Here is an 18,662-nt window from a genome sequence, read left to right on the forward strand (position 1 = left end):
GCAGTTGAGGATTGAGCTCTTCAGTGAGAGTGAGGTGGCTCTTAAAAGAGCCGTTGTAGTTGGTGGATCATCAGACGGCTTAAGCTCGCTCTCCGCGGATGCGACGGGCCAGCTGGATGTCTTTGGGCATGATGGTGACCCTCTTGGCGTGGATGGCGCACAGGTTGGTGTCCTCGAACAGGCCGACCAGGTAAGCCTCACTGGACTCCTGCAGAGCCATAACAGCGGAGCTCTGGAAGCGCAGGTCGGTCTTGAAGTCCTGAGCGATTTCTCTCACCAGACGCTGGAAGGGCAGCTTGCGGATCAGCAGCTCCGTGGATTTCTGGTAGCGACGGATCTCTCTCAGAGCCACGGTACCGGGCCTGTAACGGTGAGGCTTCTTCACGCCGCCGGTGGCCGGGGCGCTCTTACGGGCAGCCTTGGTGGCCAGCTGCTTCCTGGGGGCTTTGCCTCCGGTGGACTTACGAGCGGTCTGCTTGGTTCTTGCCATGACTTCTTGTTCTTTCACTGATCGGGAGAAACATGCAGTCAAAGAGGAGACACGCTGCTCTTAAACTGTGGGACCGGCTGTGAAATGGTGACGCAGCTTCAGACCTCCGGCTCCTGATTGGTGAGGAGCTCCTCCTGGAGCTCAGCACCGCCCAGAGCAGCGACCCACCGCCCGAGTCTCCGCTGCTCATTGGCGGATTTGTTTTTCAAATTGTCCGCCAAAATTCAGAGCGGTCCGCCCTCTGTTGTTCTGCTGGAAGCCTGGGCGGAGTGATCTTCGCTCATTTTCTGTTTTTTCGACTGAACGGTAAAAACAGACTATCAAAACGTACATGGACCCTGAAGACCCCTCTCTGCTGGGGAGCAGAACCAAAAAAGCTCCTTTGAGAGTCTAATACTCAAATTTTAAAGAGCTCTATTCCTCAAACAAATTCTCTGATTGTTGTTTTAGGTTTTTGTCAATTAAATGTCAGAAAATAGTGAAATATCATCAGATTACATCGCACTGTAATGTGCTGAAATGTCTTGTTTTGTTAAACCAGTCGTCCAAAACGCAAAAAAGAAGCAGTCCTCACATTGAAGAAGCTGGATCCAGAAAGTGATTTTCTTACATGAAGAGTGACAATGTCAACTGTTTTCTGTCGATGGACTGATCAGCAAATAATTTTAATGATTGAAACGTGAATATTTAATAATATTCACGTTTTTCCCGAAATTTGAATAATACATGTTAGGATGTATGGCTGATGTAGTACTGCTACTCACAGAACATAAACCAATATAATAATATTTGATCACAGCAGAACTCTTTAGAACAAGTAGCTGTAAGGACCAACAATATAAACAGTATTATGTAAGAACATTTGTAATTGAGCACCATTAGACTTTATTATTTATTCATTGACACCTTCACTGAGGATACCCCCTGTCTGTGTATTTGATGTAATTTTGAATATGATTATCATTATTTTGCTTATATTTGTCAAACCCTGAAGACGACTCTCCCTCTCTTGACTTAAATGAGTAATCGTCTGTTTCACCTGTCAGCATTAACAACAAACACCATTTGATATGTGACACAGTTCTTCGTTGAAATTAAGGAAAGTCAAGCATTCATTTGAAGTATCATAAGTTGTTGACTACTGAGGGAAATTGCTCACAAAGGGAGCAGCTGTATGAACAGTTATACTGCAAAGATGAGCATGATGTTTAAACAATCACAATCTCAACAAACAATCATAATCTGACACAATTCATTGCGATCAACCTGTTTCAGAACTGAAACATGTTTTTATTCACTCTGCATTCCATTGGTCTAACAACATTAGTGAAGCTAGTTATTTGATTTTGTGGATATATTACAGTAAAGACCTTGCAAATTTGTCCTTTGCTTTTATATATATATATATATATATATATATATATATATATATAATGTGGCTGCATAGGCATGTAAAACTAACAAGCCTACAGCTCTTCACAGTAAGCGTCTGCTTTTTTTAAGGCAGCAACTGACAATGATTTTTATTATCGTTTCATCAGACTTTTTTTTAAGATAAAAAACAAAAAATGCTCTTGATATCATTCACATCTCAAGGTGATTCCCTCAAATGTCCTGTTGTGTTTAAACGCTCCAAAACACAAATATATTCAGTTTCCCTAGAAAAGCGTTTCACGTTTAAAAAGCTGGGAACAAATGACAAAGGATTATCAGGATAGTTGCAGATTTATCTGGAATCAGACACTTGAAGAGGCTGATAGATTCACTAACAGGGACAGGAACAGAGGAAGACGTGAAGGCAAGAATTCAGACAGCAAAAACATTTTAACATTTTAAACAGGATCTGGAAATCCAAAAATATTTCACTCAAGACAAAACTCATAATCTACATCTTCGACGTCCAGACCATACTGCTGTATAAATCAGAAACCTGGCAGACCACCACTAACATCTCCAACAACCTGAATTCATTCAATAAGTAAGAAAGTTAATCTAATAAATATACACCCTACTGCTACTTTATGTTTAATCAAGGAGCGATTGATTAATTAAAACACCAACTTTTAACTCTGACTACCACATTTCAAAGACCAGCTAAATAATAGGCTACAATAATGTAACGTTGCCTTCATACTACTTTAAGCCCGGGGGCTACACACGTTTTGAAGGCCCTTCAACACTATAAGAACAAGATAAAGTTTGTCATTTGTGATATGCACAAAAACTCCAGTGAAGCAGTCGTTGGAAATTAATTTCTTTGTTCTTGTCAGTCGACACATCTGTCCCCTTCTGGATTCTTTTCAACGTGTATGTTTTACAACTTTGTATCAACTTACAGTCGCTCAGACAGTAGAGACATCTGCTGAGAGGCAGGATTTGTGTGACGCATGCTCAGTCTGGCCCGGATGACAACCAATCCTGTGCAAGCAACAGCACAGTACAATTTGCATCAAGTTGATAGATATAGACCGCCCTGTGGTTTAGGAAACATCTTTTGACTCAGAAGAAATTTAGAATCATGCCTGACGCCACCGTCAAAGCTCCCAAGAAGGGATCCAAGAAAGCCGTCTCTAAGACCGCCGCCAAGACCGGCAAGAAGAGGCGAAAGAGCAGGAAGGAGAGCTACGCCATCTACGTGTACAAGGTGATGAAGCAGGTCCACCCTGATACCGGCATCTCCTCCAAGGCCATGGGTATCATGAACTCCTTCGTGAGCGACATCTTTGAGCGCATCGCCGGTGAGGCCTCTCGTCTGGCTCACTACAACAAGCGCTCCACCATCACTTCCAGGGAGATCCAGACCGCCGTCCGCCTGCTGCTGCCCGGTGAGTTGGCGAAGCACGCGGTGTCTGAGGGAACCAAGGCCGTGACCAAGTACACCAGCTCCAAGTAAACACCTGATGGAGGCCATCAACACAACGGCTCTTTTAAGAGCCACACACTTCCTCTAAAGAATAAATCCTGTTGTCTTTAAACTTGAACCTGTTGATGAATATAAATGTTATGGACTGCTAGCAGATACTACCATGTACTACATATTTGTCCAGTATTAGTCTGGCTATCCTAGTGGAGCAGACATGTCAAACTCAAGGAATTTAGCCTCCAAGAAAAAAATGAAATTGTCCAAGAAATAAAAGGCAGACTGCAATCACAGCAGAATATATTTACAAAAGCTACAACCCAGTGCATGCTTAAAGGTCTGTGAGCAGGTGAGCTCTGACCAGATACAGACTTTTACAAATGTCACTTTGTGAAGAAACGCCATCAGACAGAGTTCAGGAACTAGCAGACAATCTGACAACACAGCTGGCTGAAGAGATGAGCATTAGCTGTTGATGAAAGCACAGACAACACGGACACATCTATCGGTGTTTATAAGACCAGACTTGACCGTCAGTGAGGAGCTCTTGGATGTAGCTGCCATGCAGGAGACGACGGCGGGGAGGAACATTAGTGATGCAGAGTGAGGACAAAAATGGCTTTGAACAAAGTTAATGGAATAACTTGTGTTTGATATTTGTCTTTGTTGTTTTCTTTAAAAGTTTGATCTTTGATAGAGTAATGTGGGTTTCTTAACCCTAAATTAAAAGGATTTATGTTATAATAACAGAAATGTGCTTAAATATAATTTTACATTTATATAACTGCATGTACAACAATCAAATGCAGAGACAGTTATTTAACAATATGTTATGGAGTAGTTACAGTTACACAGTCTTAGAGTTACGACCGGCCCTTTGAGGGCGACCATGATGCTGATGTGGTCCGGGGTGAAGATGAGTTTGACACCGCTGTAGTAGAGGGATCTCTGTTTCTTTCTTTTTATTTGCAGTAAATCTCAAGGAGCTGTACAAACCACCAGCAGAGTTTTATAAACTGCATTGAAGAGGTCTCCAACTTCCTAGAGTGGAATAAGAAAAAAATGTTTGGGGAAAAAAACAATTAAACTGGATTAAGAAACAAAGTGAGATAAAAGAACAGTTTGAGGAATAGGAGGACATCAGTTACTAAGCTCAAGTAAACACATTTTTTATGAAGTGTGTTTCCACCACCTCTTTAAAACATAATTATCAAGACCTTAAGTTATTCATGTACTCATTTTATTCTGGGGAAATATGTGTGAATATAATGTATGGAAGTAATGTATCTCAATCTTCTATAAATATTCAGTTTTATCAACTGAGCAGAGTTTACACTTGGACTGATGCAAATGGAAAACACTGGAGTTAAAAATAAAATACCATATTGTTAATAATTTTGGTGATTTTATAACTAAATACGAACATGAACTGAACTGGCTCTGTCATTTAAGTGATTTACACAATAATAAATAAAAATACAAATGGTGGCACATACCTTGTATCTGAGGCAGAGATCACTTTAAAACTCTAGCTCAGCTCTAAAGTACTGTCTGCCAACAATGTCTACATTGGGTCACATCAGGATGGTCCTTGATATTGTACTGTAGTTAATTTTTTTAAAATACATTATTGAGTACCAAACGTTTCACTCTTGCTCGTAGGAGACATGGTGTCCCTGATTTATGCTTTTGCTCAGTAGGTGGCGCTGATGCAGCAAAGAGATAATTTTCAACTGTAACAGACATCCAAAGAAGACTAAAAATCCCGCCTCTGTCTTCTATCACGTCCTCAGACAGTATTTAAATAACTAGGAACCAAACAGTGAACTTCACTCAGTTGAAATACTTTGACCAGTGAAAATGAGCGGAAGAGGAAAAGGAGGAAAAGGACTCGGCAAAGGAGGCGCCAAGCGTCACCGTAAAGTGCTCCGTGATAACATCCAGGGAATCACCAAGCCCGCTATCCGCCGTCTGGCTCGCCGTGGTGGAGTGAAGCGTATCTCCGGTCTGATCTACGAGGAGACCCGCGGTGTGTTGAAGGTCTTCCTGGAGAACGTGATCCGTGATGCCGTCACCTACACCGAGCACGCCAAGAGGAAGACGGTGACCGCCATGGATGTGGTGTATGCTCTGAAGAGACAGGGACGCACTCTGTACGGCTTCGGCGGTTAAACTCTGAACTACTCGTTATCAAACCATCAAAGGTCCTTTTAAGGGCCACACAATAACTCTATTAAAGAGCCGGTATCCTAAATCAAATGTACTTACACATTTCAATATACATGGGAGCATTAATTAGACATTTTCTTCGATAGCTAGCTTTCAAAAGCACATGTAAAAAGCGAACTATAGCATTAGCTTAAAATTACAGCGTAGTCGTTTAGCTAACCCTCTTAATAAGCTAACATTAGCATCTAGTTGAAACATAAACGCACAATACCTTGTTCCCGTTCCAGCTAAGTGCTTAACCGTTAATTAATAAACTGATATTGCAGAGGAATATGTATAACACTTTTCATCTGCACCGTCAATTATCTTTTTATCCAAATCCAAAGTCAAACTACTATACTCTGACGAGTTGGATCTGCTTCCGGTTTCGCCAGAAGGACTTCAAAATAAAAGAACCCAAAACATAGAAAGCGCACTTACAATGTTGCTAGCAGGAAGCGATTAACTTAGGTAACAAAGAAAAGGGTTTGTTGGAAATATTCACCGTACATATAACAGAACCTCTTAAGAGTCCTTTACAGCACGTTCATCATGTCATGTGTCTCACTCTTCCAGACAAATAAATTGATGCAGCTGCTCACGTTTACTTTCAACTGGATTTAAAACACTGACATTGGTTTCGTCTTGTTTCCACCTACAATCAGTCATACAGCTACAACTAAGCCCATCCATAGGCTGCATCAGGCATCAAATAAAACATGAATACAAACGAGTTATTGTGTCTCTAATATATCTGTCTCTCTCTCCTTACAAGTGGATTCATTTTTGCTACTTTATTCACCTCCTGTATGTATGTTTAGAATTGTTACTATTCAATATTTGTATAGTGTGTAACTGTACGTGCAATGGGACGTCCTTAAATGTATCACTTATGTCTCAAATACAAAGTAAATATTATGGCTGCTCTTAATAACTCATGAATAAAGAGGAAAATGCTCCAACTTATTGGCTTATAACTGAAAGAAATGTCAGGAAGAAAAGAAATAGTTGATTTTAGGATATAATGAAGAAAACATCCTACCATGACTAATGAGGAAGTCATACAAAATGCCAGCCAGTTCAGATTATTTTGAATTAAATGCAGTTTACTTTTTTTTCTGTTATTTATGAATTCCATGTATTATCACTGTTATCTGAAAAAAGAGGTCCATTTTAGTCTTCATGGTTATTTCTATATTCACAACGATGGGCCTGTCATTATGTGATTGCTCTCATTAGTTTGACATAGGATGCCTGAAGAATAAGGTGTTATACTGCGTAGTACTACATTGCTATTGTTCGTATTATTTTGGGATTCTTAACTTTGGTGTCAGCCTTGTGACTTTCTGCAGCACATCGGGCTCTGCTGCTCAGTCTCCTGCTGAACTTTGAGACAGAAGTTGATGCAGCTGCTCATTCAGTTTGACCTGCATTTGAGATATTGTGATATCTATGTAATAAATCAGTAATTCAAGTTAAGACAACTTAAGAATTACATCTTATACTGTCCCTCACAGCAATCATGCAGCTACAACAAAGTCAATCACATGTAACAATACTTGTGTCTCTCTGGGATATAGCTAGTTACATTTATTTATTAAAATACTTTGTTTTTCTCATTTGATGAGAGTCATTTTTTGTATTTCATTGTAGTAAGTTAGATGACTTTTAATGAATAACTCTTGTTTACTTGTCTTGCTCCTCTATATTCTAATATAAAGGTTACTGGTATGACTGCTGTGAATAACAACATTAAGAATAAACAGGAAAATGCTCTGAAGGATCTGGTTTTGAGTTTTCTCTCTGCGTATTGTTATGTTGCTGTGTGAAACCTGTGAATAACATTCACACCTTTACATATGATTTAATTTATTTCAACATATTACATCCTTTATTTTAATGAATTGAGGTATTTATTGTTACTATCCATTGTTTTTACATTAGTTGGATGAAAATAAATCTGGTCTAACAGTGCAACGTATTGCGGTTATATTCTATCCTTGGCAGACTTCTCAACCTGTGTGTTTCTGTCTATATGGATGTGAAGCTTTGCAGCACATTTATCATGTCATGCGGCTCAATCTTGACTCTCACTATCTTGAACCTCGGGACAGATAAGTTGATGCAGCTGATCACGTTTACTTTACACTGGATTTAAAACACTGATATGTATGTTTCGTCTTGTGTTTCCACCTACAATCAGTCATACTGCAATATGTCTTTCTCTCCTTAGAAGTGGATTGATTTTTGCAAACTTTATTCTCCTCCTGTATGTATGTTTAGATGTATTACTTTTTGATACTTAAGTATAGTGGTAACTATATGAGCAATGTGATGTTGATCTTAAATGTATATTTTTTCTGTTTCGAATAAGTAACTATTATTTCTGCTAAACCTGGTCTATCTTGTGGGCCTTAACTAAACCATCAAACATTGAGCTTTACTTAAGACATAGTTTTAATGGAGGACTCTTACTTGCAACAGAATATTTCTACACTGTAGTAAACTCCGAACGTATCAACGTGTGAGGTTCTGAGAAGACTTCCTGTCTTCTTCAGTCAGTAAAACGGTCCCTGCAGCAAATGAGTCTGCTCACAGGAACGGTAACCTGTTTAGCGCATGCTCAGAGCCACACCAGAAGATAACCAATCCTGTGTAAGCAACAGCACAGTACAATTTGCATCAAGTTGATACAAATACACCGTCCTCTGCTTCTGGAAACATCTTCCGACCCAGAAAAATTCTAGAATCATGCCTGACGCTACAGTCAAAGCCCCCAAGAAGGGATCCAAGAAAGCAGTCTCTAAGACCGCAACCAAGACCGGCAAGAAGAGGCGAAAGAGCAGGAAGGAGAGCTACGCCATCTACGTGTACAAGGTGATGAAGCAGGTCCACCCTGATACCGGCATCTCCTCCAAGGCCATGGGCATCATGAACTCCTTCGTGAGCGATATATTTGAACGCATCGCCGGTGAGGCCTCTCGTCTGGCTCACTACAACAAGCGCTCCACCATCACTTCCAGGGAGATCCAGACCGCCGTCCGCCTGCTGCTGCCCGGTGAGCTGGCGAAGCACGCGGTGTCTGAGGGAACCAAGGCCGTGACCAAATACACCAGCTCCAAGTAAACATCTGATGGAGACCATCAACACAACGGCTCTTTTAAGAGCCACGCACTTCATCTAAAGAAGTTCTTCTAAATACTGAAGGTGTGTGACTGAGAAAGTGATTAATGTATATTTGTTGAGAGATTCTGTTGCTGTTTTGCTCAAGAATCAAATTATCATGTGAAATTAATCACGTGCCCAATTTGTTATTATATAGAGTTTATGCAGTTTATTCTATTCATTTACAGTAGAAATGCACTAATCCTGTGCGTGCGTGTTCCATAGTGTTTAGAATGTAAATTACTCTATATATGTATGCCCTTTACAGTTTTTCTGTGTTTCTGGTTGAATGCTTAACTGCATCAGTAACTGTAAATGACGTTGAATCTGTTCTGTGGTCTTTTTCATGGCTTGAGACAAATTTGGCAAAACTTGAAAATAAATTACCATTCCAGTCTTTTGACAACTGGATTTTTTTTAATTTTTTTTTTTTTCTCCCCCCAGCTCATTTCATGGAAAATGAACTCCTTAAATCAGAATGTATACAGTGCAAAATAGAATGGGAGTAATTTTCCACAGAACAGTCTGTAATCAATTATATTATATGTACTTAATAATTTTGAATCAACATCCAGAGGAAGGACAGCAGCTCTCTGACACTAAGATCTTGTAAATAAAAGAGATCGAACATCTGATTCAGGGCCAATAGTGTGACTTCACTTGTTAGGTGTGAGCGCCATCTTTGGGACAACATTCACTACTTCAGTTCTTCTTTGAGTCCATGAGGAGGAACCACAGAGAGAGATGACCTTACACATCTGACTGTTGGTGGACACAAACATTCATTTAGATTCTGTCATGTTTAAACTAGCTGTATGTGTGTAACCATGTTTCTATGAGCTTAGCTGCCAGAATGGCTCTACTTTGGAATTGGTCAGTAACATGAAGTTTACATCTGTAGATGTAATAAAACCTGATAGTCATCATATGTGTATGTATATGAGATACAGATGACTAAGCTACATTTTACATGAACTATGACCTTTTTTATAGAAGATTATGGTAACTGATGAAAACTGAGATAATTATAAGTTCAAATGTTATATTGCTTTTTTTTTTGTTTAAGTTACATCAAGATTTGTATTCCTTTCAAAATTAAATGATTTATCCTGGCTCCATCCAATAACTGTTTATTGAGATCTGCTTTTGAGTGATAAAATAAACTAATTCAGACTTTATTTTGGTATTAATGCTATGAACAGTGATACGAGTTGGCCCAGGTAATGAATAATAAATAACAATTACTGTACTAGATATGATGGTTTTGGTACATATTTATTTTATGACTATTATCAGCACTAAACGGAAGGGCCTCACAAATGTTTATTGTAATAATGTCGTCTACATTATGATTGCTGCTATTGGAATGATAATAAGGTACCAGGGGGAGAAATGGTGCTGTTGGAGCTTTTGACTGGCCTCTCAGCTTTACTGTCACACTTGTGACTAAACAGATGTGAAGATTTGCTTTTCAGAGTCATTCAGTGTTGAGATCCAGCTGCTAGCATTCATTGTTACCTGGATTTGAAACATTGTGATATTTATATCTAGACAAGATCTTAGATCTTAATTGAAAGGCCAATATAAATATTGTGATTGCTGTTAATGACATGTATATGGAGAAAACAGGGAAATGCTCTTAAATAAAGATGTGTGGCCACTGACTGTCTATTGAGAGCTGTTTTTTTTTTTTTTTTTTTCTCTTTGCATATTGTTTTTCCCACATTACACTTTTATGTTGGTGTGTGAAACGTTTGAATAACACCTTTTAAGCCCGAGGGTCCCCCATTTGGACGCAGAGTACATAAAAACTTAGAGAGTTTTGTGTTAAAAGTAACTGGCAGAGAACCCACGAAGAACGAATATAATGATGTTATAGTTCTGCAGAAACCTCAGCGTCCTGGGAACAACATGAACTCGGTCACTTCTACATGAGACAAACACATTTCCCATCAGCCAAGCAAACAAATAACAAAATATCATAAATCATACTCGATATGACTGGAAAAGACCGGAGAAAACAGCTGCTACACTCCGTTAACAACGTGCTACCTACGAACATGCAGCATGAAAAAGCATGTCCGCTTGACGGAGATTACGGACATATCTTCCATTTCTCTCTCCGGTAAACCATCGCAGAGATATTCAGCTTCGAACACAAAAAGTCACACAGCTTTCATCGAATATTGTACTCACTTTTGGTCGAATCTCAGCGAAAAAATGAAATATCTCCGTACTTCCACTGCTTGGTATGTCCAGCTGCATGTGCTCCGTGTGAATCCGTTCGATTCGTGTCTCTCCGACACTCCTCGGCTTCTTGGGAGGGTTGGAAGCTCAGCAAATTAGATTTCAGATCTGCCATCAGATGGGACGTTTTTGAGCTTTATTGGCTAATAGTGCTGTCAATCTAGCTTTCAATTCCAGGCAATTCTACTGGCTCCTACGGTTCGAAGGAGGTCTCAATGGTGAAAATCGGAGAAAGGGGGGCTGAGATACAGCCCTGAACAGAGAGAGTGGGCTGAATCTGAAGCAGTATGTGACCATAAAATGACCATAAAAAGGGCTTAGAAAGAGCTTAAAACACTCAAAAAAAAGCCCAATCTTCTGTCTTTTGATTCATTGAACATCAGGAGTGATACATAGAAGTGATATAGAGTGTTTTTTAATTAAAAAAAAAATTTTTTATTCAAATATTGGAATATTTAATCAGTTTTTTAATTTTATATGCTCTATATTTTATAAATGTTTCACTGTATCTATGTATAACTGTGTATAGAGAGCCTTTATCAGCTGTTATAAGAGCTGGGAATATTTTTAATCTTGGATTTCCATAATTTCCAAAAAACAATATCCTGAAATTGCTGTTTTTCCAGGGCGAGCTTTAGAATTTTCCAAGTTGTGCTGTGTTCCATCCTTATCTTATGTTAACCTGTAACATGTATACTGATATTTCCATGACTTTTCACATCTCAAAAATATATTATTAAAGAAAAATATATTTTTTTTATTTTTGTTTTTATTTTTTTATTTAATTATACACTCAATTAGGTATTTCTTATCTTTTTTCGAGCTGAGGCCTGCAAATAGGCCTCGTTTTTAAAAGGTTTTAATGTTTTTACATATGATTTAATTTCTTCTATGACTATTACATCATTTAAATTAATTGAGGTATTTATTACTAATATTTTACATTATGTGCATGATATGATTGCTGTTGTTATATTCATTATTTGCCAAGAAAAAAAATGGATGGATTCATTTGTGCCACTTTATCCTCCTGTATGTATGTTTAGATGTGTTACTATTTGATACTTGTTAAGTATAATATGCAACTATGTGAGCAATGGGACTTCCTTAAACATATGAATTTTCTGTCTGAAATAAAAAGTAAGTTATTTCTGCTGTTAATAAGTTGTGAATAAACAGGAAAATGCTCTTAAGAAAGATGTGGGTGGCTCTTAAAAGAGCCTTTTATAGGAGCGTTACTTCTTCAACTGGTAATAGCTCACTTCTTCTTGGGTGCTGCTTTCTTGGCTTTGGGCTTGGCAGCCTTCTTTGCGGGGGCTTTCTTGGCTGCGGGGGCCTTTTTCACCACCTTCTTGGGACTCTTGGTGGCCTTTTTGGGGCTCTTGGCTGCCTTCTTCGGGCTCTTGGCGGGTTTCTTGGCCGCTGCGGGTTTCTTTGCCTTCTTGGGTGATTTCTTGGCGACTGCTGCTGGTTTCTTTACTGCCGCTGTCTTGGTCTTTTTGGCCGCTGCGGGTTTCTTCGCTGCGGGCTTCTTGGCTTTAGGAGCGGCTTTCTTTGCCGGTTTCTCGCCAGCCGTCTTGCTAATCTTGAAGGAGCCAGAGGCCCCGGTCCCCTTGATCTGGACCAGAGTCCCCCTAGTCACCAGGTTCTTGATGGCGGTCTTGACGCGGGACTTGTTCTTCTCCACATCGTATCCTCCGGCGGCCAGAGCCTTCTTGACAGCGGCAGCAGACACGCCGCTCCGCTCCTTGGATGCGGCCACAGCTTTAACGACGAGGTCAGAGACGCTGGGACCAGTCTTCTTCGGCCTGGACACCTTCTTCTTGGCTGCTTTGGCCGGCGCGGCGGCTGGAGCTGGAGCTACTTCTGTCATTTTCTATCGTGGATGTGTTTGTAGCCACGAGAACACGAGAGTCTTACTGACTGTTGAAGAGCTCAGAGCGGGGGGCTGGACTTAAACACACCATGAGAACCGTGGAGACTCAACCCTTCCCGGGTCTCCTCCGTGCAGTCTGAAAGCCGAGTCACTTGTGTTTTCTCTTCACTGATAAAGACTAAAAACTAAATGTGGAAGAAGGACTGAAGGCTGACGGTGAAGGGAGCCGATAGCGGACTAGTGTCTCTTCATATTGAAGTCACGTAGAGCTCTGGTGATCTCTGTGTTTTGTTTGAGGAGCCTCCAAACCTCACCCACTCACCGCCGTGGACAGCGCTGATCAGCGACTTTTCCCACTCATTTCTCTCTAAAAATGATTTAAAATACATCAGAGCTCCATCAAAAGTCGTTTTCCAACTGGTCCACATGTTTGTTCAGAGTCTCGATGTAAAAACAACCATCTGATGTTGATCCGTTTTTAATAAACTGAAGTTATTCTGGGAGCAGCAAACACACTGATGATGGTCAAGGCTTATGGTGCAGCTCAGCCAGACTTCCTATCAGAGCTGCTCACTGTGAACATGTCCTCTGCTAATAGTAACTTTTAATATAAATAGTCAATAGATCTACTATTATTTATCATTATTATTATTATTATTATTATTATGATTATGATTATTATTATATTATTAGTATAATTTAGATATCGACCTCTTTAAAAAAGTCTGAGCAAAACAGCAGTTCAGATTCAACAGAGCTAAGATAAACTATTTGGCATTTTTCTAACAGCTTGATAAAACCAGTTTGTTCCAAAAGGACCAACTAGTATTTTTTATTATTATTATTATTATTATTATTAATAACTGGGGGCAGAAGTCAACTCTCGTTGCCTCGCTCCGCATTGCTGTATTTAAGTTATCTTGAATATTATGATGGTTATTATATTATATTTAATGTACAGCATATATTTATTACCACTATATCTTGAAGTACATGAATATATTGACCAAACACAACACAGAAGACTAGATTCACTTCCACAGATTGCATTTTGCACTGCAAATCAGAACAGAGTTTATTCCAAATATAATATAGACATAGACAATTAATCTGTGGAGACAACAAAATGTTTTTTGTTTTTTTTCTTATGCGTGTTTTTACAAATTCGCTGATGTTGGCTTCCATTGTTGTTGCACACAAGTACTCACCTGTGGTATTTTTATAGTGCTTACAACCTGATTGATGAGTCAACAATCAAGCAATCAGGTCTTTGGCCAGGTCTGTGGGTGACCGTGGCTGAGTGGACAGCAGGGCTCCCTTTCAATCAGAGGGTTGGCGGTTTGATCCCTGGTAATGCTCTACTAGTCTCATGTCAATGTGTCCTTAAGCAAGATACTTAACCCCAAAATTAAAAATTATGTCTACGTTGTGTAGATAGATACTGAATAGTATCGTAAATTGAATTGTAAGTTGTTTTGGATAAAAGCGTCTGCTAAATGACTGTAATGTAATAATGTAATGCAATGGTGTATCGCAATAATATTTTAAAACTGTAATTGTAATGCGTGTTGGCTGTCGTGACATATTTGTTCTTTAAGTGAACAGGACAAGTATCTGCTTAAGCAGTTGATAGTAATGTATTTGGACACTTCCAAAGCTCCTGACAGACCTCCGACGTTGCTGACAATTACCTCCTCTTTTACCCTGGATCCATTTTTTGCTCCCTGTTTCATATTTTTTCAGTATTATATTTAATATTTTATTTCGCACATATTGTATCTTTGTGCAGATTGTATTCCTGTATAATATTGTATTTGTATATTTATATTTCAATCAGAGTACTGGTGGGGGAATAAGGTGTGGTAGTAGCTCAGTCTTTAGGGACACGACATGGTAATCAGAGGTTCAAGTCCTAGTAGTGACCAAGTACACTGCCACTGATCCTAGTACCCGTATGGGTTGAATACAGAGGTTGATTTGTTTCTGTGTGCCTTGATGTGAAAAATTCAACAAGTTGATCAACATTAACATAAAGAAAACTTTGGTTGCTTGATGGCTCTAACTCGAGCATCAAATGTGTTTGGCAACAGTTTCCACACACATTGAATTTGCACTGTTAGCAGATGAGTTACCGTCACTGTAACACAAAGTATTCGTTTTTGACTGTAAACTGAGAGCTTCATTTTACTATTGTTTCATGTGTTCTATCACATTGAAGCCCAATTATTCAAAATTTGGGCTCGTCCGGGATTTGAACCCGGGACCTCTCGCACCCTAAGCGAGAATCATACCCCTAGACCAACGAGCCATATTTTTATGTTCCAAAGGATAGTACAAATCCTCTTTTCCTACTCTTTCCAGACCTGTACTTGAGTTCTGCTCTGGTGATGTGGCATCTTACAGACCCATATGTTATCTGGTCAAAGAGCTCCCTCTGCTGCTCAACATTTCATATCCCATTCAGCACTCTGAGCTCTTCACAGCCTTCTCATGTGGAATGGTGCCTCGTTATTGAGGTCGATCAACACATGCTGCATATCTGCATATGCATATACAAATGCATGAGACATGCATGCAGGTAGATGAGGGACTTTTCCTGAGTGGGATAATGCAATCCCCTCTTGCTGCACCTCTTGTGAGCCGATATGTAGTTGTTTTTGTGATAACAAATTGTTTGAGCGGAGGAGAGCTCAAGCCATGTATAATCTTGTACATGAGACAGACATTCACTTATTTAATCATGTTTTCCCAACTAAACAAGCATTTATTTAGTACAGGGCAATGATGAGAAAGAACAGATTATTTATCAAGGATTTTTAGTGTTACAATGTCTGTAGTGGTTTTAGAGTAATGGTGCTAGGCTAGCCTGTGACCAGGTTGTTGAACAGTAAGTGATATGGGAAACAACCATAGAAAGCATGTAAATCTCAGCTGCCTCTATTGACGTGTAGTTTCGTGTGAACCTGAAATTTGACCCGGTTACAGAACATTTTCACCTGAGATTTGAAGGATAATTTGGAATCAAAAAGTACTCAGAGATACTTTTATTCAGGTACAACCTGTAGCCTCTCCCCAGATACAAAAAAACATCTGGCTCCACACTACCAGAGTTTGTTCTGGTTAAAAACATACTGTTTTGGATATATTTAGTTGTAAACAGCATTGCTTTAACCATGCAGTGATTACCATTTAACCATCATCCAAAATGAACCATGGAGTTAGTGAGTTCATTTGCAACTGTAAATTACAGTGTCATCGGCAGAAGGAGCAACGGAATGGACAGACCGAAGAAAGAGCGACTGTGAGACTGTGATTAATTGTTAAATCCAAATTGCCCATGTGTGAGCTGGGTAACTGGATACAAAATACATGGGCATCTGGTTATTTTATTCTCAAAGATAATGTATTTAAATTTTAAGGTGGAGCAACAAATTCAGCAAATATAAAGGTTGATAAATGGAGGATATTTCCATTTAGCTGGTGCCTCTTGCTTTTATTTCAAGTCATATCAAAATCACAAGTTCGACCATATTTTAAAGTTAGCCATTATCCAGATCTGTGCCCAATTACAAGTTAGTAATGTGAGTGAGTGGACATCACATTGCATCTCATAACAAATGTTAATAACCGTGAAGTTATGACATGAGCACACAGTGGACATTGAGACTAAACTCAACTAATGAGGTCAATACATCAACGTTTGGAGCAAAAATGTTTGTGTAAGAGTGTAATTCATGTTTTGCCTGAATTATTACAATAACGCCATAAAGCCTTCCTTGAATTAACCTTTATGTTTCATCAAGTAATAGTAAGTAGTAGTAATATATATATATATTTTTTGTGGATGCATTTAAGAGACATGAGAAACCGAGCGCTCTATCAGGAGAGTGTTTGGCTCTTAAAAGAGCCTTTGTGGTTCCGGTTCCAGCAGTCAGAGAGGCTCCAGGTTTACTTGGACTTGGCGGCCTTCTCGGTCTTCTTGGGCAGCAGAACAGCCTGGATGTTGGGCAGCACGCCGCCCTGAGCGATGGTCACTCCGCCCAGCAGTTTGTTGAGCTCCTCGTCGTTGCGGACAGCCAGCTGCAGGTGACGGGGGATGATACGAGTCTTCTTGTTGTCGCGGGCTGCGTTTCCAGCCAACTCCAGGATCTCAGCGGTCAGGTACTCCAGCACAGCCGCCAGGTAGACGGGGGCTCCGGCGCCGACACGATGCGCATAGTTTCCTTTGCGCAGATGCCTGTGAACACGACCGACTGGGAACTGGAGCCCAGCACGAGAGGAGCGGGTCTTGGCCTTAGCTCTGGCTTTTCCTCCGGTTTTCCCTCTGCCACTCATCGTTAGATGCTTTTAGAGAAATGAATAGTGAGCAACAACCGAAACCCTTTTTTATACACGGAGCGCGCGGGACGGTTCCTGACAAACAGACCAACCAGAAAAGAGGCTTCCAGCAGAACAACAGAGGGCAGACCACTCTGCATTTTGGCGGACAATTTGAAAGCATTTTCCGCCAATGAGCAGCGGAGACTCGGGCGGTGGGTCGCTGCTCTGGGCGGTGCTGAGCTCCAGGAGGAGCCCCTCACCAATCAGGAGCCGGAGGTCTGAAGTTGCGTCACCATTTCACAGCCGGTCCCACAGTTTAAGAGCAGCGTGTCTCCTCTTTGACTGCATGTTTCTCCCGATCAGAGAAAGAACAAGAAGTCATGGCAAGAACCAAGCAGACCGCTCGTAAGTCCACCGGAGGCAAAGCCCCCAGGAAGCAGCTGGCCACCAAGGCTGCCCGTAAGAGCGCCCCGGCCACCGGCGGCGTGAAGAAGCCTCACCGTTACAGGCCCGGTACCGTGGCTCTGAGAGAGATCCGTCGCTACCAGAAATCCACGGAGCTGCTGATCCGCAAGCTGCCCTTCCAGCGTCTGGTGAGAGAAATCGCTCAGGACTTCAAGACCGACCTGCGCTTCCAGAGCTCCGCTGTTATGGCTCTGCAGGAGTCCAGTGAGGCTTACCTGGTCGGCCTGTTCGAGGACACCAACCTGTGTGCCATCCACGCCAAGAGGGTCACCATCATGCCCAAAGACATCCAGCTGGCCCGTCGCATCCGCGGAGAGCGAGCTTAAGCCGTCTGATGATCCACCAACTACAACGGCTCTTTTAAGAGCCACCTCACTCTCACTGAAGAGCTCAATCCTCAACACTGTTTAATAATGTATTTTAATTTATATATCACACTTTCGAATACTGTTTTCTACTTATACATATTAACAATCCTGTGCGTCTGTATTTCTGTAGTTCTCTTAAAAACAAAACTATAAACACTAGATTGGTTAAGAGTAGCCATGTCTTCAACTAAAGTAGAGTTGTAGGCTGACAGCCTAAATGATCACAGTATACTTGCATGAAATTGGAGAGACATGGATTAACTGCTTTTGCAGCAAACTGCATACAACTTTTTGAAAGCTCTCCCCAAGTGAATCTCCAATCTAATTAGAAAAGGCCTAATTCATTCAAGCTACAAAGCACTTTAAAAACAAACGGCTACATCTACAGGAACTCCTGGCTGTACACAGCAGAATTATAACAATTATTCTGTTCTAAATTAGCAATAATTTTTGAAAGTATTTACCCACAGTCTTCTTAACTCCTCCATCTGCTACTAATGCCAATAATCGCCTTAATTCCAAAATAATAATTAAAATAGTCTTAATTGGTGGTCAAGCTCCATATTGATTATACAATGATTTGCCTTGTAAGTTTGGGTTTAATTGGTCTTGCATAATTTCTATTTTTATTTATGTTCTTATTTTTATTTGATATTTGATATG

At 40.3% G+C, this 18,662-nt stretch overlaps 7 protein-coding genes and 1 non-coding gene across 8 annotated transcripts; 4 read left to right on the forward strand and 4 right to left on the reverse strand.

The window, feature by feature from the left end:
* Nucleotides 1-79: 79 nt before the first annotated feature.
* Nucleotides 80-490, reverse strand: LOC137888554 (histone H3). Its single transcript, XM_068731962.1, has one exon. The coding sequence runs from the start codon at nucleotides 488-490 to the stop codon at nucleotides 80-82; it is 411 nt and encodes a 136-aa protein (XP_068588063.1).
* A 2,481-nt stretch (nucleotides 491-2,971) lies between these two features.
* Nucleotides 2,972-3,450, forward strand: LOC137888546 (histone H2B-like). Its single transcript, XM_068731952.1, has one exon. The coding sequence runs from the start codon at nucleotides 3,009-3,011 to the stop codon at nucleotides 3,381-3,383; it is 375 nt and encodes a 124-aa protein (XP_068588053.1). The 5' UTR covers nucleotides 2,972-3,008; the 3' UTR covers nucleotides 3,384-3,450.
* A 1,747-nt stretch (nucleotides 3,451-5,197) lies between these two features.
* On the forward strand, nucleotides 5,198-5,595 carry LOC137888557 (histone H4). The gene has a single exon (XM_068731965.1). The coding sequence runs from the start codon at nucleotides 5,211-5,213 to the stop codon at nucleotides 5,520-5,522; it is 312 nt and encodes a 103-aa protein (XP_068588066.1). The 5' UTR covers nucleotides 5,198-5,210; the 3' UTR covers nucleotides 5,523-5,595.
* Nucleotides 5,596-8,299: 2,704 nt separating this feature from the next.
* On the forward strand, nucleotides 8,300-10,378 carry LOC137888579 (histone H2B-like). The gene is made up of 2 exons (XM_068731992.1): nucleotides 8,300-8,765; nucleotides 9,168-10,378. The coding sequence occupies exon 1, from the start codon at nucleotides 8,310-8,312 to the stop codon at nucleotides 8,682-8,684; it is 375 nt and encodes a 124-aa protein (XP_068588093.1). The 5' UTR covers nucleotides 8,300-8,309; the 3' UTR covers nucleotides 8,685-8,765; nucleotides 9,168-10,378.
* Nucleotides 10,379-12,228: 1,850 nt separating this feature from the next.
* LOC137888543 (histone H1-like) lies at nucleotides 12,229-12,843 on the reverse strand. Its single transcript, XM_068731950.1, has one exon. The coding sequence runs from the start codon at nucleotides 12,841-12,843 to the stop codon at nucleotides 12,229-12,231; it is 615 nt and encodes a 204-aa protein (XP_068588051.1).
* A 2,239-nt stretch (nucleotides 12,844-15,082) lies between these two features.
* trnap-agg (transfer RNA proline (anticodon AGG)) lies at nucleotides 15,083-15,154 on the reverse strand. Its single transcript has one exon. It is a non-coding gene; the product is annotated as a tRNA-Pro (tRNA).
* A 1,589-nt stretch (nucleotides 15,155-16,743) lies between these two features.
* On the reverse strand, nucleotides 16,744-17,181 carry LOC137888540 (histone H2A-like). The gene has a single exon (XM_068731947.1). It carries the CDS (start codon nucleotides 17,179-17,181, stop codon nucleotides 16,795-16,797), a length of 387 nt encoding a protein of 128 aa, XP_068588048.1. The 3' UTR covers nucleotides 16,744-16,794.
* Nucleotides 17,182-17,546: 365 nt separating this feature from the next.
* Nucleotides 17,547-17,957, forward strand: LOC137888553 (histone H3). The gene has a single exon (XM_068731961.1). It carries the CDS (start codon nucleotides 17,547-17,549, stop codon nucleotides 17,955-17,957), a length of 411 nt encoding a protein of 136 aa, XP_068588062.1.
* The last annotated feature ends 705 nt before the right edge of the window (nucleotides 17,958-18,662 follow it).

The sequence above is a fragment of the Cebidichthys violaceus genome, unplaced genomic scaffold, assembly GCF_023349555.1.
Source record: "Cebidichthys violaceus isolate CVI_PGR_0920_01 unplaced genomic scaffold, fCebVio1.0.p SCAF_55, whole genome shotgun sequence".
In the NCBI taxonomy this organism is placed as follows: domain Eukaryota; kingdom Metazoa; phylum Chordata; class Actinopteri; order Perciformes; family Stichaeidae; genus Cebidichthys; species Cebidichthys violaceus.